The following is a 26,625-nucleotide window of genomic DNA, read 5'->3' on the forward strand; positions in this document are numbered from 1 at the left end:
TATTTAGCATAGTCAAGCAGAAAGGACTCGTTCCTAAAAGTTTCAAGGCTTGCTTATTTGGTGTCAGCTTCATCAGACACACCTCCCTTCCCTCTAGCAGACAGATTTGTTACTAAGAACAACATAGAAACCAAACTGTCTGCCTTGAAAAATTTGGTCTGACTTTGTGTAATTAAGATGGGGCAATTTGGATCACAGTGTTTTGCGGCCAGAAGGGCTAAATAAGCCTGTCTGAAGTCTTGACCCAAATGCTTTGACTTCAAAAGAAGAAACTGGCAGCGAGAGAAAAACTAAACAGTTTGCTGCATTGTTCCAGCAGGCACGGAGGCAGGGCTATGCCATGGACTAGGTGTGATTAGCTCATTTGTCATTAGTTTAAACTAACAAGAAGCAGAAAGCAGAAGTCTAAGCACACGGAAATAGCACTCTCCAACTCCGATTAGCCTCTTGTTTATACCACGTTGTGGTAAGCTAAGGCAGCACTGGCTCACTTAACCCTTCCGCAGATGCGAATGTAGTAACTCCTGTCTCTCCCTTGGAGAAAGGAAGGAAGACCTCCCTCCACAGAAGGTTAGCAAGAGACAGAAGTAATCCTGCAAACTACCACCGCCACCACCATGAAGACATCAAACGCGCTGGTTCTCATCTTAGTCCTGCTTTACATTAATGCCAGCACAGAATGGCCTACGCATACAGTCTGCAAAGAGGACAACTTGGAAATATATTACAAAAGCTGTGGTGAGATTTTTAAAATTTCCATTTTTCTTTTAGCTGGGCAACAAAGTTGTTCTTCTGCAGCAAGAGAGGCTTACAAGCCAGGCAAGGAATGGAAGGGTTGCACTCCCAAGCTAGTACTGGGTTTCGCAGCTAGAATATTTTCAGTCTTTCAAATATGGTTTGGTTGACACACACACAAATCTAACTGCATTTAGAAAGAAGATGAAGAAGAAATAATGTAACCCAAATTCAGAATAAACAGCTGTCAAAAATCCAGTTCGGCATGAAAGAGATGACTAGGATTTTTATCTTGAAGTTAGGTTAAAAAGAGGAAGACCCTAGATCTTTATCTTTTTACCCGAGACGACACAGACTCTTCAATGCACTGATCTGCTGTTTTCCTAGTGTGCGGCGAGGCTGTGGTGATGTGCTTTCTGTCCTCCCACTTGGAGTGACAAGGGCCCCAGCGTGACAGTGGGAAGGATTCGTGTTCTCCCCCATCGCCACTGTGCTTAGCAAGATTTCAGCCACAGCTCTTAACAGAGGCATTTCCCAGTGACCGTAGGGTTTTGTTTGTTCTTTAAATCTGTAGAGAAGAAAAGGAGCAAGCGGCACTGGAATGACTGAAAGCGAATTCACTGAATGGTGCCTGCTTTCCACCTCTTGCTTTGCTGGCCTTGTGCCTCTCCTGTTGTGCTGATGTGCTTTACAACTGGGACAAAGAGAATTAGATTCACAGACGCCTCATTCATTTTCTGCACGTGATGTGAAAAGTGATTCATGGCAAATGAGCACCCTAGAGTTTGTTTTTCCAATTCATCCTGATACAAAGAGTTTCCTGGGGGGCTTTTTTTCCCCTGTAGCTTTCATGCTGTTTTGCACACCCATTAAAATAAAGCCAGTGAGGGACAAGAGGAGTAAATAAATATTTGTAATGCTATTCTCTACTGACCTGCTCCCAGGAGACTAAAGCCGGGCTTCACATATTATAAATGGGTCTACTGCATTAGGAAAATATTTAATTAGATATTGGATACAAGCTTTGGCATTACCTTTATTTTAGTGAGGATTCATTGTATAAGTTAATTCTGTTCCCTCAACAGGTCTCAGTTAGCATGAGATGCCTTGACACAGAGGCACAGGCTACAGTTTAAGTCAATTCAAATGATGATGAAATTTGTCTGCTGGGCACGTGTCAGTCAGGCATTGCTTCTTACTATGCACCCCACTGGACTAGCTAACAAAATGCATTTGTTTAGAGCTTGTGTCACTTATTTTTGGTTTGCCATGCACAGAAAGGTAAGAGGTACATTCATTCAGGAGAATTCACAGCTTGAGATGCACAAGCCAGAAATCATATAGGTCAGGTCCCAACACAGAGTGGTTTTCTGTTCTTCTGGGCACAGCCATGGCAGATGAGAAGATTACACATATATGGAAACAACGCAAGAATTAAATCAGACTGCTTGTTTGAAGCCCAATTCCTCACTCCCTTACAGCTCTGGCAGATTTAGTTGTGGCAGCACTCACAGTTGCTATCACAATGTTCCGCCCTGCCTTTTTCCAGAGGCTACTGCACCTGTAGCATTAGACCAGGATGCACCATCTGTATCTCCGCTGACTCAGCTTAGTGTGATAGCTTGCATAAAGCTGAAAAATATAAGGTCTTTTGGGCTGAGTTCAGAAATCTACAGGTAGGGAGGATAAATCTGAATACACTAGTCTACATTCCCTCCAGAGAAGGCATTGCTCTTACTGAGCTCACTGGCAAGCTCACAACTGTGCCAGAAGTGCTGATCACCCTTTCAGGAGAGGGGATGCTTTATCCCCACTTCATTTCACTGTAAGACACAACAAGATGGGCAGAACATAGCTTCATTCTTTAGGCATTCTCACCCAGGAAGGAACAGACATACTAGCGCCTAGGTTTGACAAGGCCCTTTCCCAACAGACCTTCTCATGACAACATTGTAATGTCAGCAAGCACAGAGCCAATGCTAGGCAACTGCCCATACTCTCCAGCTATTTCAGGGGAAGGCTGCCCACAGGTCCCTCCAGTCTGAAAAATCCCCGTGGTATTTCCTGCTCCACTGAAGATACCAGAGAATGACATGTTTTTGGAATACAGTGGCCACAGTGAGGTATCTAGTATGAAATCTTGGGTAAGGGATTCCCTCTTGGCTTCAAGAAGGTCAGGATTTCACCTCTATTGTTATTACTATAAACTCTAGGATGTTATCAGTGAATCAGGGTTGAATCAAGTAAATTTAAGGAAGTTGAGATAATTTTAGCCAAGTACTTCCCAACTTCATTTCTGGAGCTGAATGCCCTCTATCAACAGGTAGAGGTTGTTTAAGAAGGAGCTAAGTGTTCATTTTTACTTTGCAGTTTATCGGATCCTCTCCTATAAGGCAGTAAAAATCTTACTAAAGCCAAAAATATGAGCTAATAACTGTGATAAATGTAGCAGAGAATCTTAGGTGGATAACTAAGGGACAGGGAAAGCATAGCAATCTCCTGTACCCAGGAGCAAGTCCCAAATCCCTGTTGCAAGCACTTGCTCTAGCTGCATCCTGCCCCTATACTGTGTGAGATACAGACATGCATCAAGCCCCCAGCCTCACTCCATGCTCTGGATCCTTTAAAAGGAACCGCATTCCCATCCAGCCACGTCAGACTAAACGTTCAGTAACCAGGATCCCCAGGGATGCATCAAAAGAAAGGGCTGGACAAGACCCCGTTGATCAATATATTGCACTAGTAAAAAAAGGTCATTTAAAAGAAATCAGACAAAAATCCTCAGCAGCAAGTCCATAGCGAGAAACTCGGGCTGAGACATGGGTGGTCTAAATGTAAAGTAAATAGACAGTAGAGTGCCTCTTCTGTATAACTGCAGGAGACATAACACCGAGACAGACTATAAATAGCAAGACATTTCCCATCAGTGCCACTCTTCCTCCCAGGAAGAGGTGACAAAAACGAAGGAAGGTCTCAAATGACCACAAATCACTTTAGAAACCTGGGCAGGGATACTGAGATAAAAGCAGCACAGGTTAACATCTCTGACTGAGAAAAGAGAACTCTAATTGGCAAGTCTATGCAGACACATAAAAAGAACCTGCTACGCAAATGGCTGATTCCTACCCCTTTTAATTTCACAGTGATTTTTACAGTAATAACACTTTTGATCTTTCCAGCTACATTTTGAAAGGCAATTGTTTAGGAAGGGAAAGGCAGTAAGACAACGGTAGCGAAGTGCCCCGAGTAGATTCCACTGCTCTTGCAGTGTCAGTCATCCACCTCAAACTGCAAAGTACAATGCCGTGAGAGACTACAAAATATAACTCTTCAACACATTTACCAGCACCTGCTTCCAGACCATCATGTAAGCCCAATTGTTTTAATTAGCCATGAAAACATTCTTACAATGTAGTGTTCAAATGGGGCCCTCTTCATAGGGTAAAGCAGGCGATTGCTGCTGCAGACACATGAAAAACATAAAACTTGTACATAAGGGTGAAAAAAGTTTCATATCTGCATATCTACAGATTTAAAAATGAGAAAACATATTTAGGGATATAGGTAACCATTCGCTTTAATTAATTCCTTCTGCTAGACAAAGAAGCAGAGCCCTATGGTCATCCAGAAAGTTTTTGCATACCAATGCCTCTTCCTGAAGAGAGCAAAGTCAGGCTGAACTTACATCCACTGAGCTCTGTGACCACTTGTATAACTATGTCCCACTTCAAGCAGGGTCATTTCTATAAAGCTTTTTCCTGCCCTGCCTTGGCACAGTAGGAGAGAGTAGCATTGCCCACTTCAGTACAAGCTTGCACTGTACTGCATTTACAGATAGAAAAACTCTCATTTCTTTGGCTTTTCTTTAAACTTGTGAGCTCAGATTTGGATCTCTGTTAAAATGGCCCCTTGAAGTCAACAGGGTTATTCTGGTTTTAGAACCTGCTCTGTTCAGATGCTGCAGAATAGACATTTTGTTATTAAACTCTGCTCTGAGGGAACTTTTCAGTACTTTAAAAAAAGGGAGAAACAGAGACTGGTTAGATTACAATCTTCTGATTATTTGTCTGTCCATGCTGAATAGTTTCAGTCTTATTAGAGCCCACACACACACACTCAGCCCATCATATCCTTTCTCCTACATACTGAGAAATCAAATATACTATTCTCTTAAAAACCTCTTCTTCCTTTTTTAAAAATAGACCTGTAACACCCATCCCTGCTCAATCAGCAATACCAACTTGTAAACAAATCTGTTAAGTTGTCATCATTGTAGCACTAATTTTACAGCACATCACTTTCCATTTTTTATGTCAACCAATGTTACTAGTCCTTTTTCCTCCCTGGTCACACACTTACATCCTTTAGTTAAAGGATATAAGTAATCCGATAGCTTCAATTGGCAAATAAAAGTCTGCAAAAAATTCTCACCTCATGCATCTTTGGGGCAAATGTTCTTCTAGACACTTGGTAAAAGAAGGTTCTTTTTTCCATTATTCTTTGTTTTTTGGCAGACAGATTGAGCCAGATGCTTCTCTTGGACTTATTTATTTATTTCCCTCAAGCAGTCTCCAGAAATTGCTTCTGCTTCTGAATTATTTAAAGCCACACGACACCAACTCCCCTCTGATCTTTTGTTGCATAGATCACTAATGGGCAAACAATCAAAGAACTTAAGAATTTAACTTGAAAACATTTTGTTTGTTTGCTCTGTCCAAGCCATCTTAGTGTCATACCTTGCTGCTATACTCATCTGGTATAGCTTACTTATTCCAGGGGGAAGGCCAGATGTTGACATGCATATTTCTGGCACCAGATCCTAACAAACAGAAGCTATCATCAGAATCAAGGTAGCATAGATATGAGTGCACATGCAAATCTTCTTTTAAAGTTTTGGTCCCTCCATGAATTAAAACTACCTTGTCTGTTTCATTCTCTGCTTCATTAGAGAGGATTAAAACTTTCTTTACCTGTGTGACCTCTTAAGATGGTTCTGATTTAATTTTACCTCTTCTTTCACAGAGGGGAAAGTATTTAGTAAGTTTTAAAATATAAACGGTAAGGAGGAGCAGGAGACAATTTCATACCTCCAAGGTACAAAAAAACCCATAAGGTTCAGCATCTAGACTTTGAACCGTTTAGCAATATCAATATTAATGCTTTCACTGAGACTAGTAGTGGAGAGAAATAACCTCAGTTGAACTTTTCCCACCATATTTTAAGTTTTCCCCATCTAATTTAGTTCTCAGAGGTTTCCTCACAGTGTTCATCACCAAATCAATGAAGGTCCTGCATCATGGACTGCAAAAGAGGGTTGTTTATTTGTGACAGCCCCCCCACACTCCACCCCCCCCACCCCATATCTCCAGCTGCTAAATCTAAACTAATAGACACATTTTCCACCTATGGACTTTTGTCATGTCTTCTGTTGTTATACCCACTGAGTCACTAAGGAATCGCAAGCAGGAGGGGTAACAGCCCACAAGGCAAGCCATAGGAAAAGATGTTCTCCCCTTTGGAAACAAATAGAAGAGACATACCTAGAAAACTGTATATTGCAGTACAGTCAAGAAGTACTGTGGGCAAGACAGAACCGTCATTGGCTATTGCACACTAAATTTGAGTCTCTATTGAGGGAGCAGTCTAATACAGTAAACAGGTGAGTCACAGCTATGTTAACAGTTTGATGAAAGTTTTGAGATTAGCTTCCTGTAGAAATTATCAAAAGGCATATTCACTGCATCAAGTCAGGAGCAAGAGCATTGCTAGGCTTTCTTGACATTGCCACACCATCTCATGTAGAGCTGTCATCAAGGCCTCAATAGCTCTGGACTCTACAATGTTTGCAGTTTACCACAGAAAATAGAGGCAGAAGATCAGGTTCTTGCAGCAATTTAACATCCATCAGCAAAAATATCCAGAATAATCTAAGAAAAATTAACATACCTCAGAAAAATGCAAAAAACCTTCAGCACTATTGTGTGTTGTATCACTGCACAACTTCAAGGAGGCTTATGGCAACCTAAAACTAGAGAGGAACAGTGGGCATCAGAGACAAGATACATAAATACCCTGCACAGAACCACCACGTACCAAATCCAAACCCTCTGATCTGTCCCAGATGCTGCTTTTAGACTCAAGAGAGCTTCCAGTTGCCAAAAGCGAGGATCTTTAAAGCTACCACAAATTAATTCAATGCACCAGTTTCCTCTTCACCTGAAGATGGATGGCTCCTGTCAAACGACCAGCAGTGATCGGGCAGGCAGGAGCCCAGCTAGTTTCCTCAGTAGAGGGAGCATGCCATTGCAATTATAGCTTTCTGCCATGCTCCTGTGGTGGATTTCAAGCCATCCTGGGAAAATGGGAACATTTAGTCCATTTATATGCTGCTGATTACTGTTCTGTATAATCAGCGGTAAAGTCTGCTATTCCAGAGCATGGCATGTGTCTAACAGCAGGGCAGTTTCTAGTAACGTTTGGTTCTATTTCTGACACAAGTCCACAAGTCTGTTGTGAATCCCCAGTCATACAGGCAAGCACTGATGTCCAGAGATCTCTGTCTCAAGTAGAGCAGTATAAAGAACAATAAAAAAAACCCACATGAAGAGACAGATCTGATTAGAAATACAGGCAGTTACTGTATGCATCTTACTCATGCAGTGCATGGTGTTTTTTTACCAACAGAAGAACAAAGACTTTCTCTCTCTAATACATTCCCTGCTGGGCCCAAATTAATGCAGCATCTTCTTGTTACGCTGCTGTAGCTGAAGCTTGCCCTGCCTCCCTTTCTCTCAAGCTAACTAGGACAAATCAGGATTATCAAATACAAATCTGTATGTGCTGTCTCTCAAAGCCAGCATCTTTCAGTTTTGCCTTCTCAAGCAGGCTTAGACAAAGCTTTGTCATACCACACAAAGCACAGAAATCCCCCTTTCCAAATACCACCACTAGCAAAAGGAAGGAAAGTCTCCACGAACCTTCAGACTCTGGGCCTCCCCTCGAGCCCTGGCAAACAGCTCTAACAAGCCTGCTGTCACAAAAGGTGTTTTGGGCAGGAAAAGGCAGAGAGACTCAAGTCAAGTCTTTGGCAAGGCTGCTTCATGCATGCTGGAGACACTCCCCATCCCCAAACACAACACTCCAGCTGCAGAGAGCCCCTCACACCTGTTGTCTTTACAGGGGCTTCCCTCCAGCTCATCATACCACACAGGTCCTCACCCAGGCCGCTAGAGCTGTATGGCCACAGGTGGCAGCTGGGTAACCTCAGCTGGGTACCAGGCAAATCTCTTCCTCTCTTCTCCATCTGCCATACTTCGCTTGTGGCCTGAGCCCTCCATCCCACATCTGTTCCTCACACCCCAAATGCTGCTACTATTGCAGTCAGTGCCCCAGCAACACGTTTGGAGAAGCTACTGGCCTTTTGAGTGTACTGTTTCTGAATATTTTCAAATTTGGACATCAGTTATACTCAATGAGTTTTATCTGAAATAGTAAGACACAAAGTCTTCGTCCTCTATTCAAACTAATTTTGTAAGACACTGGAATTGCCTTGCTCCAAAACTAGGGCCATAAACATAGACCAGTAGTGCCTGTGCCTTAGTCTAACCAAACTACATATAATTACTCTTTGCATTACAAGTGTTCAGTATTCTTGAGAGACGAATGGAAATTATTTAAATATTGCATAAACACTTTTTTAAACCACATTTTAAAGTTTCTCTTGCTAGTGTTATGGGGTTTGGGGGTTTTTTGCTTATAGATGACACACTAATCTTCAGGCTTCCCTCTACAGCCATGTAAATTTTATCATCGAGAAGCAGTTATTCACTCCACCATCCATCTCCAAGAGCTTTAGGCTTAAGCAGACCTCAGAGACCACAAGTTGCTAGTCCTATTTGCAAAGGGGAATTCCCACAGTCCATACCCCCAGGACGTTAAGGATACATGAACTGTAACCTTCCATATTTCTTCAATCTCCATGTTGCCAAAGCAAGCCAGAAAGGTACAGGAGATAAAACATACCATGAGTTCTGCAAAGAAGGCCAGAGTGCCTGTCCAAACCAGGCAAAATCCCAGAGCTGGACATGTCTGAGCTGAGTGTCTTGGAATGAAACACCCTCATGGTAAACTAGCCACAGCCAACATGAATCTCACAATTTGCTCAGCTCCTCTCTGAAGAGAGGGTCACTCTGCTTCTCCCAGCCATGCCTGAACATGGCAGTGGCATGCAAGGAAGGCAGGCCCAAAGGGAAGCTCATTAAACTGAAGGTGCTCAGGGAAATCTAGAAGCACAACTGGAGAACTGCTAATTCAGCTGATGTTTCTTCCTCACTACCTTATAAGTAGATTCCAGTGTCAAATATAACCTTGAGCATTCAGGTTAATTCATTTAAATAGACATTAAAAGGAAAACATTGAGGGAATACATGAAGTCTGAGATCCCAAACAGTTCCTCATTCTTTTCTTCTGCTTTCATCACCTTGAATGTTTTAAGGACCAATGATTTAATTTTATTAAGAGCTTTGAAGGTGAGGAGTGTTGGGTAATTACTAAATATGTTTCTTCCTTGTGCTAATTTCTAGCTCCTCTAGCACCAGCCTGTCCTTGTATGACCCTAGCCAACTACAGCTGTGTCAGTCATTCCATTCAATTACGTGGCCTATCTGCTCCTAAAGAGTGTTACTTTGAAACAAAGCTTACCAATTTAAAGAGTATTCTCACCACTGCAAGACTTACAGATGTGGACTCTTATAAGCAAAGCTTGCTTGCTACTCCTGTTCACTAGTACCACTGATTTTCATGCTCATATGTAAATGATGTGATTTTAGAGCAGATTTAGATGACAGTAAAGCCAGTAGAAGATAGTTAACAAGATGGGGGGAGGGAGGAAGACAACTAAAAGACAGAAGCTGTTGTACACCAGCCCAGCAAAATTCTTGTAACAGGTGCTTCCCATCTGGCCATGCAGTTTCTGTAATGCCCAGTTAGTCATCTAGCAGCTCAGGCTCTGAGGGACATAGCCATAGTGGGTTAGCATATTATCACTCCCAGCTGTCTGCTTCAACTTCCTGCTGGAAATCACCTCCCAGAGCACAGGAGGCTGAACAAACACATGGGGCATAAGGGCAGCCCCAGCTCACAGCCCTGTGGCTTGGTGCGCACCCATGCTCTGCAGGAATGTGAGCTGGTGGCCCCACAACTGCAGTAATGAGGCATGAAAGTGTGTTCCCATCTGTTGTCCCTGTTACTGGGGTAATCATCTCTACCAAAGGTACAAGGCTTGCAGCCAGAATGGTCACATAGAAACACCACTGTAAATATGTCCAAGCTAATTTACCCATGAACCTTCTGCCAAGAACAAGAGCAGGAAAAGAAACTCTAGGAAGAGGTAGGGAATTCATCTGAGCTTCTAGGCTGTACTATGCACATCTGCTCAGTCTTCTAGGAAAAAAACAGTCAAATTCATCACTGTGACCACCTCCCAACAGTAAGCTAGGCTGAAATTTTTCACTATGGTGCCGCTACAAGTCATATGCAAGGAAAACCAAATACCAAGCCAGTATTGCAATAAATCTCCACTAGGGTACCTGGGGTAAGGGCAAAGTGGGAGGTGGGATGCATGGGGTCAGCTGGTACTATGCCACGTAAGGGGTGATCAGTGGTTCTTCCCAAATTTACCTCTCACAAAGCAGGACTATACTACAGAAACCAGTCTTCAGCGAGAGCTGTACGTTCAGTGCTAAATACAGTTGAGAACTCAGGATTAGCCACCGCATCAAATTCAAACAACAGGTCTAAGATCTTAGAATGCATTGATTGTTTACAAAAGCCAAAGACTTGCCTCTTTCTCACAGCAGTTGCCTGAAAGATTTAGAACTGTCTGGAGCAAAACTTCAGTCAAAATCCTGCTCCTGGGCACCTTCACACTAGCTGCAAATATGTTGCAGCCCAAGCCCTTCTCACATAGATACACAGACAAAAAATGCCCTTTGGTCCCTCCCTCCCTCCCCGGTAATCAGATTTTCACTGAAAAACCTCAAGGTGTTTGCAAAATTTCCAGCAACATTTTAAGTGCTGGTAAAATATCAAAGCTGAACTGGAAAAGCAAAACTCTGCAACCAGTTTGAGTTTCTAGTTTTAATTATGGAAGAGGGAGCAGATTGAAGGGAGTGGGTGGAGGGAAGTCTGGGAACATACAGTACTGAGCAGCATAAAATGTTGCAGGGAAGTGGAAGGCTGAAGGGCAGCCCCACGTATTTTAGAAATTTAATGGTAAATGTTATTGCTCTGCACATGTGAAAGACATAACATGTATTTTTTTCAGTCTAACCAGCTCACTTCAGATTGAGGCAAACAAGGAAGAATAAGTATTAAAACTCCATGAGACACACATAGTGACTCACAGTCGTGCATCTGAAATGAAACACAAAAATGGCAATTGCCTCGAGTTGTTTTTGCCACATGAGGGACTCCTCAACATTTAAAGAAAGAGGGGTATGGCACACTACTGTTTATAGTGCACAGCTGAATTAACAGACATCTTCACTTATTAAATGGTTAAAACCCACTATTTTCTTTAATATCATTTTAGCAGCAACCTTTCTGCCTATGTATTTTGGAATCCAGACTCCCTAGCACCACAGCTTTAGCAACACAGCCATCCTTTCCACTGATTTCAGCAGGCGGCCCCCATGTACATCACAGTATCTAAGATGTTGGATTGCAAAGTCATAGCCTGAATTTCCACAGGGAGATGGTCAGAAAATTAATTGGGGTTTCTTTTGCCAATGGAAAAGTTTACACTTCTCAGCAACAGAGTAACAAAATCCAAGTGCTCTAATTTACAAATTTTGCTGTAATTTCTCACGTGAGTGCTTCCATGCTCTCTTCCTCCCTGGGGAAGAGACACCACTTCTCAGGATACACCAGTCTTATGCTGCATCACTAGCAGTGCAGTAGAAAACACTCATGGCTACAATGCACCATGAAATATGTCAGCTGGCAAAAGAGCTCAAACCATAGAAAAAAACCCCAAAACAAACAGGCATGAAACACCCAAATTAAAACAACCCTGAGGTCAGGTTCACTGTAAAGAAGCCTATGCTTTCCAGAGAAGCTTGGTTTCACGAACATCCCCTTTCGATCCAAACAGTTATTGATGAGAAATTTTGGGGATAGAGGTTGGATTTCTAGGTCAATACCATGATTTAATTTGTTCACTAAAGCACAGTCTAGTATCTTTGAAAAGAGAAGTGCATCATGTTGCGGTGCCATTTTTGACCATAACTGCCTCTTGAAATTATATAACTGACAAATTTTAGTCATTGGAGAATCAGTACTGTTTGTAGGCATCAGTGCCCAAGTTGTTCTGAATCTGAGCAGCTGCTTCCTGAATCTTATCATCGCACCACACACAAAACAGAAACGAGAGGGGCTTTTGCAGAAGTCCAGAGGAAAGCGGAAACCAAGCCCTAAGAGGTCGTAGAGACCAGAGGGGAAGCAGACATAACGGTTCTGGAGGAAAAAAAAAAAAAAAAAAAAAAAAAAAAAAAAAAAAAAAAAAAAAAGAAGTTTGACACACTTTCCGGCTGGAGCAGGAAACTGCTCTCCTACCTGATTGCAACAACTTCTGAAGCTACAATAACAAAGCAAGAACCAACAGGAATACGGAAGGAGAAAAGACAACCCTCTGACTCTTGTCACGCTTGAGTAAGCAATAAACAACTCCAGGCACCAACTTTCTGTCCCAAGGAGATCATGCAACTACAGAGACTGCTTTAGTTGTGCAGAGGACAAAATCCAGTACAGGGACTTAGAGCTGTAGGAAATACCAGTGACTTATCTCCCTCCTTTAAAGAGGTATTTTAATTTATCAGACCTTCAGACTTTAGAGTTCTTTTGGGACAATCCATGTGCTGTAGAGCCTGACTCTGTCAGATCCCCCCAGCTCCTCCTAGCACTTTCATTCATTTCCTGCAATCAGGTTTTGGTCACCCACATCTACTCCCTGCCAGCTGCTACAGCTGTGGGGCACTGCTGCAAAAAATAGGGTCAGACTATACAGATGACACTTGTGACTCAAGTTTCACCACAGCATCAAAGGAAGATTCTCCCAGCATGTTATTTTGAATTCAGCGAGATTACCTCAAGCAACAATAACTTAGAAACAGAATTCAATTCCCAAGTCTATATTTTGTCACCATATAAACTGAGGACCCTACAGCTGCCTCTATGTGCCACAATCACTTCTCTGGTTTCCACAGAGAAGGAAGCTGAATGCACAGGCTGGCTGGAAAGCCACCATGAAGGACAATCCTACGCTTAAAACAAGCCTTGAGGCTCAAGATGATATGCTGCCAAACTGGCCAAAACTTTCACCTCCAGCCACGGCTCTAGAAAACACTTGCACATGCTGTTGGTTGCAGCAGCTGAGCTGACAGTTGCTCCTGCCAGCTGTCACCAGAGAATGACACATTAAATAGCACAGAGTCTCATGGAGGCTAGCAAGGAAGAAGGTGGAAGTAGGGGGAAAGCAATTATATTTGTACAAGAGTTTTGGAGCTTGATGGTGCAGAGAAAGGCATACCACAGGAACTGGCAAGAGCCACGTCCATGTCAGTAATCAGCTGCGGGGCTCCCTTTGAACTCAGCTCTGTTAAAGTCTCCCAGAAAGGGAGAAATATAGAATACTTCCTGGGTTAGAAATATCAGATGACAGTGGAACTCAGCATGAAATACTGCAGGATCTCAGTTACACAATTTTACTGTCATTTTCGGCTCTTGTGAGACCCCACCTGGAGTACTGCATCCAGCTCTGGGGGGTCCCAGTACAGGAGAGACCCGGAGCTGCTGGAGAGTCCAGAGGAGGGCCACAGAGATGATCAGAGGGCTGGAGCACCCCTCCTATGAGGACAGGCTGAGAGAGTTGGGGTTGTTCAGCCTGGAGAAGAGAAGGCTCCAGGGAGATCTAATTGCAGCCTTCCAGTACCTGAAGGGGCCCTACAGGAAAGCTGGTGAGGGACTGTTTATCAGGGAGTGTAGTGACAGGACAAGGGGTAATGGGTTTGAGCTGAAGGAGGGTCGATTTAGATTAGATGTTAGAAAGAAATTCTTCCCTGTGAGGGTGGTGAGGCACTGGAACATGTTGCCCAGAGAGGCTGTGGATGCCCCCTCCCTAGAAGTGTTCAAGGCCAGGTTGGATGGGGCTTTGGGCAACCTGGTCTAGTGGAGGGTGTCCCTGCCCACAGCAGGGGGGTTGGAACTAGATGATCTTTGAGGTCCCTTCCACCCCAAACCATTCTATGATTTTTGGGCTTTTCATCCCACTTCAGGATTCAGTTTCCCAGACAGCCTTGCCAAGGCATCTTGTGATACAAATGAATTAAAAAATGTCATCATAACCAATTGCTCCTCAGTACTGAAGAAGGCATGGCAACACACAGAGCCTAGGAAGAGCAACTGTGCTAAGACTTCACTGCTGAATAAGTATTGACTATCCACCATCATGGGAAACTTGCTTTCCCTGAACTTGACTCATTTTTTCCACACAGTAGGTTTTAGGCCACATATAGGCTATCATCTGAACGTGCTTCAGATTGAAATGGCAGGAATAACAGAAGTAGCTTTTAAACATAGGGTATAGGAGCTTTGAGCACATTCTAAAGAACATATAGTCTGTTTTTTATCGCACTTCTATATTTTATTGTTTTCTTCTATACAGTCACTATCTCATTAAAAATACAACTTGTTACCCACTGCTTTCTATGTCCAAACAGATCCCCAGCAAGATTTTGCTTTCAGCATTGATCATTGCTCCGATATCACAACCCACACCTTTAACATCAGAGCTGCAATGGTCTTACGTAAGTGAATTGCTGTTTTCTCATGCTATAAACAGGTAATTCCTCTGTGAGTGCTGGTATTAAGAAGTAAGCAAGGGTGACAACCTCCTGTAAAATATAAGTGGGCTTCATGTCTGAGACATTTCAAAACCTGCGTGAGGCTACAGAAATGTCTGTTATCAGCTCTGTCTCAGACTACATGTGCCACCCTAAGCAGGTCATATCACTCAGTCCCATTCCTCTCCTACCCTTCATCCGTATGCATGGATAGCTAACATGAGCTAGAGCTTGTCTTCACAGCTAGGTCTTCTGGGGAGAGTCTTGTTGAATGAGACAGCTACAGCACCCAGACTCTTGTGTCAGCACCAGCGGTGCTTACCAAATCACCAAGGCTGACCTAAGGGACTCCCACAGAGTAAGGGGGGGAGTTTATCTCCCCACCCTTCCTGGGCATGCAAAAAGCACACTGAGGAGCACTGAGGATCCAGAGTGCTGCAGGAGTGCTAGCCTGAGGCAACACAGTCCTGCCATTAGCTCATCACCTGAAATTATACCCTCCAGCACTTGACTGATCAGCAATAAAAGGTCAAAAGCAGAACTACATTTGAGCTAATAGGCTGGGCGCACAAGTTAATATTAACCATAGCTTGACTTGTGATCCTTGCACAGGAAAGCCGCCACCTTCTTGCAACACCATTGGCCCCAAACTCACCTAGAACCTCTACTACTAGAGCATAAACATGAGAGCACTGGCGCTGAAAATAAGTTTGTGTGCAAAGTGTCTTTTCACACTTGGGAATGCATCCTTGCATGCAAGAAGTCTCCCTTCTGTGAGACGTGCTGCCCTTTTGCCTGGAGAGCACCAGTTTTCAGGTAGCTGCAAAGTTAAACAAGCCTGCAAAAAAAAAAAATCACATTACAGGCAGTTGCAAATACTTTTCCAACAACTCAGAGTACAGGACCTCACTCTAAATCCACTAGCCTCACTGGCTGTATCTGTGTTAGGAAGCCAGGAACAAGCAAGCAACATCCCAGCACTGCCAAGCTGCTATGCTGGTCTCTGGTACAGGTTTGGCTCATGCCAGCTACTGTTTTCCCAGGCAGCAAGTACACGCAGCTCCTAGGGGCCCATTGGATATGGTACCTCTGCTAAAGACAGTAGGGAAGAAAGAGTTTAGGTGTATGGACACAAGCTTTTACTATGCCTATTGGCCTCAGGGTCAGAGAGTGGGCATGAGCACAGTTTATTTAACAATAAAGTTATATGCTATTATATCCTCTGTTATATACCTTAAGAGACTTAGAGGCCTGTTCCTGAAGCATGGATTTCTGTGTATCAGGAGTTCTCAGTGAAGAGAAAACACTTGATGGCTTAAACAGAGGGGAAAAAATTGGAATCTTTTTAAAAATAAAGTGATAAACCTCTTTACCCTTGCACTTTCTGAGCGCTCTCTCTCTGCTTTGTGTGTAGGACACAGCATCAAGGAACTGTACGTCAAGCTTAACCTGATCATAAATGGGAAGACCGTCTTAACCTACTCAGAGACGCTTTGTGAGCCGGGTCTTTCTAAGCTTATTTTCTGTGGAAAGAAGAAAGGAGGTAATTTAGGTAGCACTCTAAGTGTTTGATGGCTACTGAATACTCCAAGCAGGATGCACCCACTGTGCTGTTGAATGCACCAATACATTGTAATGTTCTGTTTACTTCAACAGCATGTTAATGGATGACAGAAACACAGTGGGACAGACACTTTAATTTCAGAGCCTGCTTTTAGTCCTAACCTGTTTGCTTGTTTTTCTTTTAATCACAGAACATTGCACACACATGGGATAAAAAATAACTGTCCATAAAAAATAACTGTGGTAATGTGACCCCATCCAACAGCAGAGAGGTTCATAAACTCTATTTATGGCCACATGGCTGTCATGTGAGCAAGAAGTATTATAGAACTAGCCTTTATTTTTGTCAAAGAAATAGCTGAGCAAACAAGCTGTTCTGAACATGTTCTTCACTATTAAGCAAGTAACACTTCCTGTCTTTAAAGGCAGTTCTTAACTCACTTTAAGAGGAATTATGCTTAAATAGGGATATTTGGACTAAGATACTACTTGGTACCATCTATGGGTTGCATCTTGTTTCTGCTCAACGCATGCTTATGCGGCAGTCAGATTTCAGTTCATGCCAGTCAAACTACCAACAGACTTACACTAGTTGGTTTTCAGTGGCATTAGCTGCCCCCAGAAAGCAGGCATCTTTGGTCCCAGGTGAGCCTGGGCACCTGAAGGTCCCTTCTGCCACAGCCCAGGCAGTACGAAGCTAGCCATGGTGTGCCTTTGGACTGTAATATCCATGTATCTTAAAAGGTTATTTGAAATACCTTTTACACCATGATCATCTCTTCGGGAAAAGAGATCTGCACGGAAAGTTTCAGAGTTGTTAGAGCACTAGGTAGTTTCAGAAGCTCTACTTTCCTTGCATTTATTTGGATCTTCATCCTGATAACACTGCAATAATTCACATGCAAGGGCTATGAGTTTAAAGACCATGCACAGTGCTACTGCTAAGACAGCCCCTGGAAAATTACTAAGACATTTCACACAGCATAGAAATATCACAAAGAATAATAGAGAAATGCTGCATGAGCAAGCAATTATGTAAATCCTGTAAGCCAGATAGAAAAAAATTAAATTCAGAGGTTTCTTCAATTGTGTATTGAATTACAAGGGGAAAACAACACCCACAGACCTACTGAAAAACTATCTTATTCTGATGAAGTACTAAATAACATCCTTTAAAGAATACATTAAGGAGAAATGGAGTCAGTCCTGAGCTGAGCACAAAATGTTGTTCACACATTAAGCAAAGCCAAAACCTCCTGGGGTTTCCAAGTCCCTTTAGACATGTGATTGCCTCTACTAATTGAAGCACATTATGATATAAAACCATAGTTGATTGTTTAACTAATACTGTATATCTTCATTTAGAAGCATCCCTAAAAGTTAGTGCAAGGACCTCTGCCACACGCTTTTTAATCCACACCTTCTTGTTCAGTAGCTGTTTTTGTTTAGTAATTAAAATCACAGTGGTAAAGAAGTGAGCTTTCTCAAACTAAGGTTCAAACTGAAAATGCAGTATTTCTTAATTACTTGATTCTAAGCCATGTTTTAGGACAAAGAAGTGAACTGAAGACCAGTTTGAGGCAATTCAGCACAGCCATAATTTACTATATTATCACAGCTGTAAGTCTGACCTAATACCTATGCAGGTAGGACAACATTGTGAATGGCCAAGTATGCAGCCTAGCAAAGGCACAGAGGAGCAGATAGCCCTTTCAGCTGAAGCTTTTCATGCTGATCCCCTTTTTCCCCTGTTGTACAGGCAACATTTCCAACATCTGGCCAGACCTGACCTTAAATATAGTTTCACACAGAATTTGCTTGCGTTCCACAAGAAAGCCAGAAATTACCTGTTCCTCCCTCTCCCAAAATGAGATGGAATGTAGCTCTGCTACAGGCTTTGTTGGTCCACTCACTCATATGGACAAGCAGAGCAGAAGTTACAAGGAAGAGAGACTTAGAGCTGATGTGGTAAAGTCTTGCATGTTTGGTGGTATTTTGGTTCGGCTTTTTCCTTTGTTCTCTTGTAATGCTACAGTTTTGTCATGACTGAAAATACTTTAGGAAGTTTAATATAGCTGGAGGTTTCATGTTCATCGTAATCATACAGTATTTACATTAATCAAACATCGCATCTGGCACTGCTCACTAGGATTCCTAAACAGGATTCCAAGATCTTTTTCTCTGAGCTCTACAACTGTTGTGAAGTTGCTAGCTCAAAGATTGCAAGGAAATGGGCCATTTTTCATTGAAGAATAACAACAACAAAACTGGCTAAATTCTTTGGGGCATAACATGAACTCAACTCTTCCTCTTTTAGTAGAAAATGTTGGTTATTCCCCATTTCCTCCATAAGATTTAACCGGTTTCCTAATGCATTCACTAAAAATCAGAGAAAAAGACCTGCCAGGGTAGTCTTTAGCAATGTGCCAACCATAACTTACAGGCTTAAGCAAAACTCCCTGACAAAAAGACAGTTGCATCCTCTGCAAGTTTTCTTTCAGTCTCAATTGATAAAGGCACCATCAGAGAGCTTGTACACACTTGTGCACACTCCCAAACCATAGAGAAAAAACAACTTGCTTTGGACCTCCATTCTTTACATTATTGCCTCTTTTGGTAGGTGTTACAGTGAACAAGTTTCTAAAATAGTATTTGTGAATAAACGTGGAGAAGATGACATAAGTTACAGAACTGGGTATCACATTGAGATTTTAGGTACATTTTTCTGAGAAAGCAGCCACTCCACAAAGCTAGGTCTTTGGGCTGATATACAATGCTGTCTTGCTTAGCCCCTTCATCTCACTTTTTCCTCCTCAGTAAAGGGAGTGGATGTTTCTCACCCAGCTATGTATTTATATATGTTTTTCTCACTCAACTATACATCTAAAGCTGGCAGTTATCCATATCATTCCTGCGTCCCTAAAACTCACAGAAGTTGTGTGTCAGTTGCATGGGTGCAAGATCATGTCCTAGAAGAACTCCAACATGGAGCATTTAAGTTCTAAAAAGATTTAAAACAGAAAAAGGAAGAGGTGGGTGCAGATGTACAGGGCCTTTATATAGTACAAGAGTGTGAGAACGTTTAGAGATTTTTCAGTGCAAGGAAGATTTGAGAAAGAGGAGTGAGAATTTCATTATAGGTGTTTTGTCAGGAATGAGAGGCATCTTCACAATAAATGATAACTAGTAACTTGAAGTAATCCTCAGGAAGTTCTTACACATTCAAAAGCTCTGCTTCAGACTGGAAGCTACTAGAGGCCTGCTCCCTGGCAGGGAAGAGGACTAAGTTACTTTTGGTAGAAACAACAGTGAAAAGCTGCTACACCAAATACAGTATCGCCGAGAATCAGTGGTACGTTAGAAGTGTTTTCCAGGATGCTCTACAGAAATCACCTTAAGTCTTTAAGAAAAAGGGCTGAAAATGGAAGGTGGACTGAAAGTACATCACTGATGACAGCATGCTTGACATACCACAAACTTACCAGCAGACTAATAAAGACAGGGGAAGTTTTAATTGGAGAAATGCACTCGTGATTTATGCTGTTCCCAATGTTCATACATTTTTTCAAACTACATCTGGCCTTCCTCTAAAAACACCACAGAATTCTTTCAATGAGCTAGGCTCAGTGTTTCTGACAGTTACACTTACTGCAGCAGATATGTTCATCCTCTTTCTATAGAGGAATGTAAAAATGTATGAATACGGAGAAAGATATATGAGTATATAAAGGATGCTATGATAACTACAGTCCTTAGAGTCTTGGAGGATGTTTACCCTTCTGGAATTATAGCAGAAATCCTTATGTGACGGGAACATTGAATGGGCTTTGAAAAGCCTGATCCAGTCAGCATAGGTACTGAAGAGGTTGCCATGGTCCAAAGCGAATATGAATGATAAAATTCAGCAGATCTATAGATCCATATTATTTCCTGGCAGGTCTCAAGTAGCTGACAGTGAAAGCGGCCCTTGTTTTCCTACTCAAGCAGGGCCACCTACAGCCAGTTGCCCAGGACTGTGTCCAGGCAGGGTTTTTGAAGACTCTGCAAACTCTCTGGGCAACCTCTGCCAATGCTCAGTCACTCTCACAGTAAAAAAAAGTCTTTCCTGATGTTCAGGAGAAACCTTTTGGTTTCAGTTTGTGCCCACTCCTCCTTATCCTGTCACTGGGCACTACTATGAAGACCCTGGCTCCATCCTCTTTACCCTTCAAGTATTTGTTTATATTTATGTGCTCTTTCCTAAACTTTCCGCTCTCTAGGCGGAACAGTCCCAGCTCCCTCAGCCTCTCCTCATTGGTCAGATGTTCTAGTCCCTTAATCATATCAGTGGCTCTTTGCTGGACTCTCTCTAGTAGCTCCATATGATTAATAACTGTGAACCACTGCAAGACCCCTGGTTAGAAAGAGCTGAATAAGGGCAGTGCTGAAGCATAAAGCAGTAGACCTGGATCTCAAACGGGGCACACAGCACCTAGCTCCACAGTTGAAGGCTCCCTGAAAGATAGTACAGCCCATGAGAGTGACTCCATTGATTAGCGAGCAAAGGCATAGCTACCACACATCATGGAAAACTTCTCAGAAAAGGCTGAGGCATAGCCTTAAAACTCCATTCATCTAGCTCTGATGTAATCATTACTTTGTCACAGCAAAGTGGGCGGGGGGGAATAGCTTCTACCTACACTGAAGGAGAGATTAGCATTGCCATCATTTCAGAAGCAAATTTATGGCCTGACAACTCCTACTTCATTTTAAAATATAGGCTTTGCAAAACTTGATCACTATATCTGTATGTTTAGATGCTGGATGGCTTTCCAACAGCCTAGGTGAGACCCTAACGAGTCACACGATCCAAGAGGAGTTTCCATGTCCCTGTGAAGGACTTTGGGGAAGGGCAATCGTTCACAGCCCAGTTTCTTCTCCACTCTCCCCTGCTGCCATCCAAGATTTGCGAGGCTCAGAGTTGACTGAAGGAGAGACAGTCAAACAAGGCTTTCTACTGAATGAAAGGACACAAACCATAGTCCACACCATCCTGAGGGCACAGCTCACAATCTGGCTTAGCACACATACATCTCAAGTCCCAAGGGAGTCACTCATCACTCAAGCCACCCAGTGCCTTTAACTCCTATTTAGACTCTAGTAAAGTTGTGAACTGAGAAGTGGGCTGTACTGTATTTTTAAAATTCTTGAGTCACCGCTCTCTGCAGTAGAGATGTGTCAGACTCCACGGCTCTTGCTTCGTGCACAGAAGCAAGCAGTGATAGTAACCACTCTTTGAAAAGGAAAAGACTTCTTGGTGTCCAGGTCAAGTAGCCAGGGATGCAGAAAGGAATGAATACAGTATGAGTGCTGCAGCACAGTCGATCAGTTTGAGAGTGACAAGCCAAAAACATACTTAGTCTACCCTCTTTGGTATTAGGTTTTTCAGTGCAACACTGAGAAGTTCTGCATCTTCTCTACCTCCCATGATCATCAGGACATTTAACAAACGCCTCATTAATGCAAAGGTGTAGAACATTGGTGATCTCAGGTTTCTCCTACTCTTTTCCAAGTTTATCTTATAGTCATGATTCTTTCATATAAGTTTGTTACAAGGCATTGACTAACATTTCATAGCATGCGTGGGAAAGACCTTCTGTAGACTCTTTTCCAAGTCAGATACCTACTGCATGGTGGGATGGACCATATGACAAACATGTTACAAACCTTTTGTCCGACCTTTCACAAGCAACAGTTTAAACCAGCACAGCAAGACTGGACTAAAACAACTCTCTAGGAACAACAAGCATCAAGATGCCAGCACATACTCATATAAATATAATCAAACACTTACTCCTCTGTCGCTGTCAAAGTAAAGACTATTTCATGACACCTACAAAAAAGAAACAGTTCTTAGACTTTTCCACAACTTGTGGAAGGCAAGTTGTAGAAGAAATTCTGAAATACTGAAACATCTAAAAATTTTATTTTCAGTCAAGTCTGCACAGTTTGGCCCAGTAAGCTATGAAAAAGTAGGAGGAACTGCAGAACAGCATGCTAATTCTGTCCATTAATGCCAAAGTTGCCCTGTCTTCAACAGCAAAGAGCAAGCATGCCTTGCAATTAAGGAGATGAGGATTGGAAGGTGGAACTCCTGGGCTCTATTCCAGTCACCAACACAATTTTTGATGGCTTTAGCACATCATGTAGCTTCATCATGAATGCGCCCTCAGCAGTGAGATAGACATGTTCTTATTACTTTAAGGTCATGTTCAGCAAGCAGTCAGTAGTCCACACTTCCAGAAAAACTCAGCTCAGGTTGCTTTTTCTTAAAGTTACTAAAACAGTATAGTTCAACTATTGCACCTGCGGGTGTTTAATAGGTCGTGCTAAAAGGACTTGTGTCTGGCAGTTTCCCTCCCCTTTCATTTCCTCATTTGCAAGATGCATGCTGACATAGGAACACCCACCCTGTTGTGCAAAGCCATGACCCTGTCCTCTGCTCAGAAAGGGACTGCAGGTCCTCCTTGAGCCCAGGCTCTGCCCTGCTTTGCCCATAACGCAGTACACATCCTGACATTTCTCTCAGGAGGGCTGTTAGCAAGACATAACACTTGTAATAGCACTTCAAAATGCTCCAGTGACAAAAAAGCATCTATGATCCGCTGCTTGTTTCCTTTATGTGCTGCATGTCTAACCACCCATCACCATTTTTCCGTTTCAGAACACCTCTACTATGAGGGACCAGTCACACTGGGAATCAAAGAAATCCCACAGGTAAGATCATGACAGCTGTGGTCCCAAGCAGAACAACTTTCTGGATGAGGTATGGTCAGAGAACTGCCAGCAATAACATCAACATATTCCAAGCTCCTCCAGCTGGCACACTGGATCTGATAGTGTTTACATGACTAATCCTTTTTGATATGAAATTAAGTGGCTCTGCTTAAAGCATTAGAGAGCCACCATTATCCAGAGATGGACAGGTTTCCTTAGGATAGCAGATCCCCTCTACCAGTACTACATCATGCAGCCAGACAGTTCTTTAGTCAGCTCCCCCCTCTATTAGTCTTAAAACAGCAAGAAAAGAATCAGCTCCAAGCAACTCTTGAGTGACCAAGGCTGCAATTCAGCTCACTCCTTAGTGGGCTGAACAATTTGGAGAAGCTCATTCATCCTCAATGGCTATAAAAGCAATTTAGATAACTATTACAATTGAATGTGTTCCACTGTATATATATGGTGTTTGTTAGAGACAGAGGTCTTCAGTTACAACCTAGAAAGTACAAGTCATTGGGCCAGGAACACTTTCTCTGGACTTATAGAGCCTTAAAAAAAAAATTTCTTAGGTGAGAAAACAGGCAGTACTCCAGACACTGCTTTGAATTCCCTGGTCATCCATTACAGATGGTCTTTACAAGCAGCATTCTCCACAATCAGCTAAGTCTCCTTCTAGAACATCAACTGAATAATATTGCAAAGCAAGATGGGTCTCAGATGCTGAGCACACCAGTCTCTCAACTGTATGCAACATGAAGATATGTTTGACCAGTAAATAACAAAGGATTTTTAGCCATGTACACAAAGAGACTGGATTGAAGGGGAGAAGGCAAAATCTGGATCAAGGTATCTGGTTAAGAATGTGGTGAAGAAAGGATCACAGTCACCACTGTGAAAGCACACAGTTCAGGTGGTCAAACACTTCTTTAAATTTACTCACACAGAGGAAGAGGAGCACAGCATGAGCTCTCACTTCAGCAGCAGCAGACATAAAACCTATATCAGAGCCTCAATATGAGTTCTGGGGTCTGCTGAGCACTGGATTCATCCAGGTGCAGGAAAAAATAGGATCCGAACAAAGATACAGAACAAGGACACTAGTCTGAGAGCCAGGCTTGTCAAGACCTGCAGAGGTGATAACAAGGATAGCTGGCTTCTGGGAGGATCAAAACTCCATAAAAGCTATTGTCTCGTACACCTCAGTCTTCCCTTGGCGATAGCAGCAACCACAACCTGAATTTCCCAAGACTTTCACATGGGGAGCTGGGTCCCCTTATGCAGGCTGTTATCCCACCCTTACCAGCCTGCTTCCCTAAAAGCTACATCTAGACATGCTGTGTTGAGCAATGCCTCTTGATCTCTCACACTGGAGTGCCCAAGATCGTATCAGTCAGCATCCTGCTCCAGGAGCAGCTTTACTAACATACTGAGGACACTTATGTAGTAAAGTCTCTAGAAAAACTGAGAAACAGGTTTTAGACCAAAGAGGAAGCCCTAGAAATACACAGACCAGTAAAACTCCAGTTCTGGACAAATTAACTTAATTGGGAGCCAGAAATTCTTAGGACTATTCACAAACCTCTTAACAATTTTTACCCCTTGAGCAAAAAATTACTCTAGAGGAAGAAAAAAATCTAATCACTAATGAGCAATTGAAATGAGTTATTACAAACTCTCTTCCATGAATTAAACTATAAGCTTTTGGACAATTAACATGCTTGTTAGAAAGGGAATAGGAAGCCTTTTTTGTTAATTAATCAATCATACAAATAATGCCATCCTTCCATGCTGGCAATAAGGAATTATTTTATACAGCAATTGTCTTCTGCTCATTACAAAGAACAGCCTCATCTGATCAGCCTGAAGGACATTTGTACAGTCTGCACAGCAATTACAACAAGGCTGTATTCTCATGAGCACATTGCCATTGGGCCTCTCTAAATTTGGATGTTACATTTAACTTGAACCTCTCTGAAGACCAGTTATTGATTTAGAAATCCCATGGTAAACAGCAAATGCCAAGAAACCTGACTCATTCTAGCTGTGCCTCCCTTCTATTCCACAGCCCAAAGTATTCTGAGCAGGGCAAGATCTTCCTATGGTTAAAAGCCAGGAGGCCACTGCTTGCCAAGATCTCCTACTCCAGGTTTTGCTCCCCTCCACACTCCAGAAAAAACAAATACTGCAGTGCCAGCAATCTAGAGTGAAATCTAGTTCATCTCTTCTTCCAAATCTCTTAAGTGAGCCTTGTCACCTCCCCTGCTCAGTGCTTCCCCAAGTGTCTGGAGGGAGCAGTTTTGACCAATACAAGAAAGCCATGGCTTCTTTGAGGTTGAGATTTTTTTTTACACTGCAATGCTACAAGTTCTCCTCAAAGCCTGAATTAGTAGTTTTAACTACACAATTTGAAACTAAGCTACTGCTTGTTTTATTATATAGAAATTAATCACAGACTGAGTCATCTATACACATAGATCTCCCAAGGTGCTCTTATAAAAATTCATATCAATAACAGTGTACACACTGAACAACAAGATCCAAGGAGGAGAAGTGCCAGACAACTGAGTGCCTCTTCCCCTTAAAGTTATAAACAGCACAGGCCATATTGTGCTTGCTCATAAGAAACATGTAAAGTTACACAGATTTTAAAGGAATTTTTACGCATCAAAACATTTTGTTCTCCCTGCACTGTTTTAATTTTGAACTTGTACTGTCAGCATTGATATCCCTGATGAGAGTATTTTGGCAGAATATATGGGCAAGTCCTTCACCAGTTCTGAAACATTTGGACAAGAAAGGTTTTGGAGGAATTTGATGTGAGAAGTGTTATTCTGTTTCTAGGAAGAGGACTCTGTCTTAGAAACAGCAGTAGTTTTATACTACTGGTGAGCTAATCTCTTGCTTTATGTTTGTCTCATACAGGGAGATTACACTATTTCAGCAAAGCTGACTAATGAAGATCACGTCACTGTTGCTTGTGCCGATTTTACTGTGAAAAATTATTTAGAGTATTATTAGCAACAAACCGATTTCATGAAAGCTACGGACTACCAAAGCTATTCCAGCCAAGTGAGCTGCTTGCATGCTACAATGATTATAAAGGAAATAATCCCCACATGGTGATTCTGATGCTATTCCTCTTTATAATTCACTATTTTGAAGAAGTCACTAGACCCTCTAGTGGTAATTTTATCTCTAAATGCACACTGTAGCCCACTTTTTGCTTCTAATATATACAGCTGCAAGTAGAAAGTATCTGATACCAACATTCTCATCTTAGGATGAAAATGGCATGAGGCAGAACAGGCAAGAGGCTAAACTTTTTTTTTTTTAAGTTATGGAGGTATCCATTTTTAACACAGACTAAGGACGACTTTCAGATGTATCACATAGTCTGCAATTACAGCACTCAACATTTTCAATCTTCCCTGGGGCCCATCTGGAGCCTCCACTAGTATAGATTTTGTTATAACCACAGAACAAAGACCAAATAGGATGAACACACCTTTTTTCTAGTTATTCATGTCCTGTCACTAGATTCATATCACTTGAGTCTTCTGGAGTCTACCTGGAATAATTTGTTCTTTAATGTCTTTTAAGTGGTATGTGAATCATTCTGTACCTAAGCTATGTGCTTTTCTTGCTTCTCAATAAATTCATAATGAAATAA

General features: G+C 42.3%; 1 protein-coding gene across 1 annotated transcript; it reads left to right on the top strand.

Moving 5' to 3' along the window:
• Window positions 1–422: 422 nt before the first annotated feature.
• On the top strand, window positions 423–26,625 carry LY86 (lymphocyte antigen 86). The gene is made up of 5 exons (XM_054814602.1): window positions 423–738; window positions 14,511–14,597; window positions 16,048–16,176; window positions 22,900–22,952; window positions 25,878–26,625. The coding sequence occupies exons 1-5, from the start codon at window positions 618–620 to the stop codon at window positions 25,971–25,973; spliced, it is 486 nt and encodes a 161-aa protein (XP_054670577.1). The 5' UTR covers window positions 423–617; the 3' UTR covers window positions 25,974–26,625.

The sequence above is a fragment of the Grus americana genome, chromosome 2 (assembly GCF_028858705.1).
Source record: "Grus americana isolate bGruAme1 chromosome 2, bGruAme1.mat, whole genome shotgun sequence".
In the NCBI taxonomy this organism is placed as follows: domain Eukaryota; kingdom Metazoa; phylum Chordata; class Aves; order Gruiformes; family Gruidae; genus Grus; species Grus americana.

Coding starts and splice junctions, on each gene's coding strand:
- LY86 (XM_054814602.1), top strand. CDS start 618: ATGAAGACATCAAACGCGCTGGTTCTCATCTTAGTCCTGCTTTACATT. Junction 739..14,510: donor AATATATTACAAAAGCTGTG/GTGAGATTTTTA, acceptor ATGTCCAAACAG/ATCCCCAGCAAGATTTTGCT. Junction 16,177..22,899: donor CTGTGGAAAGAAGAAAGGAG/GTAATTTAGGTA, acceptor TTTCCGTTTCAG/AACACCTCTACTATGAGGGA.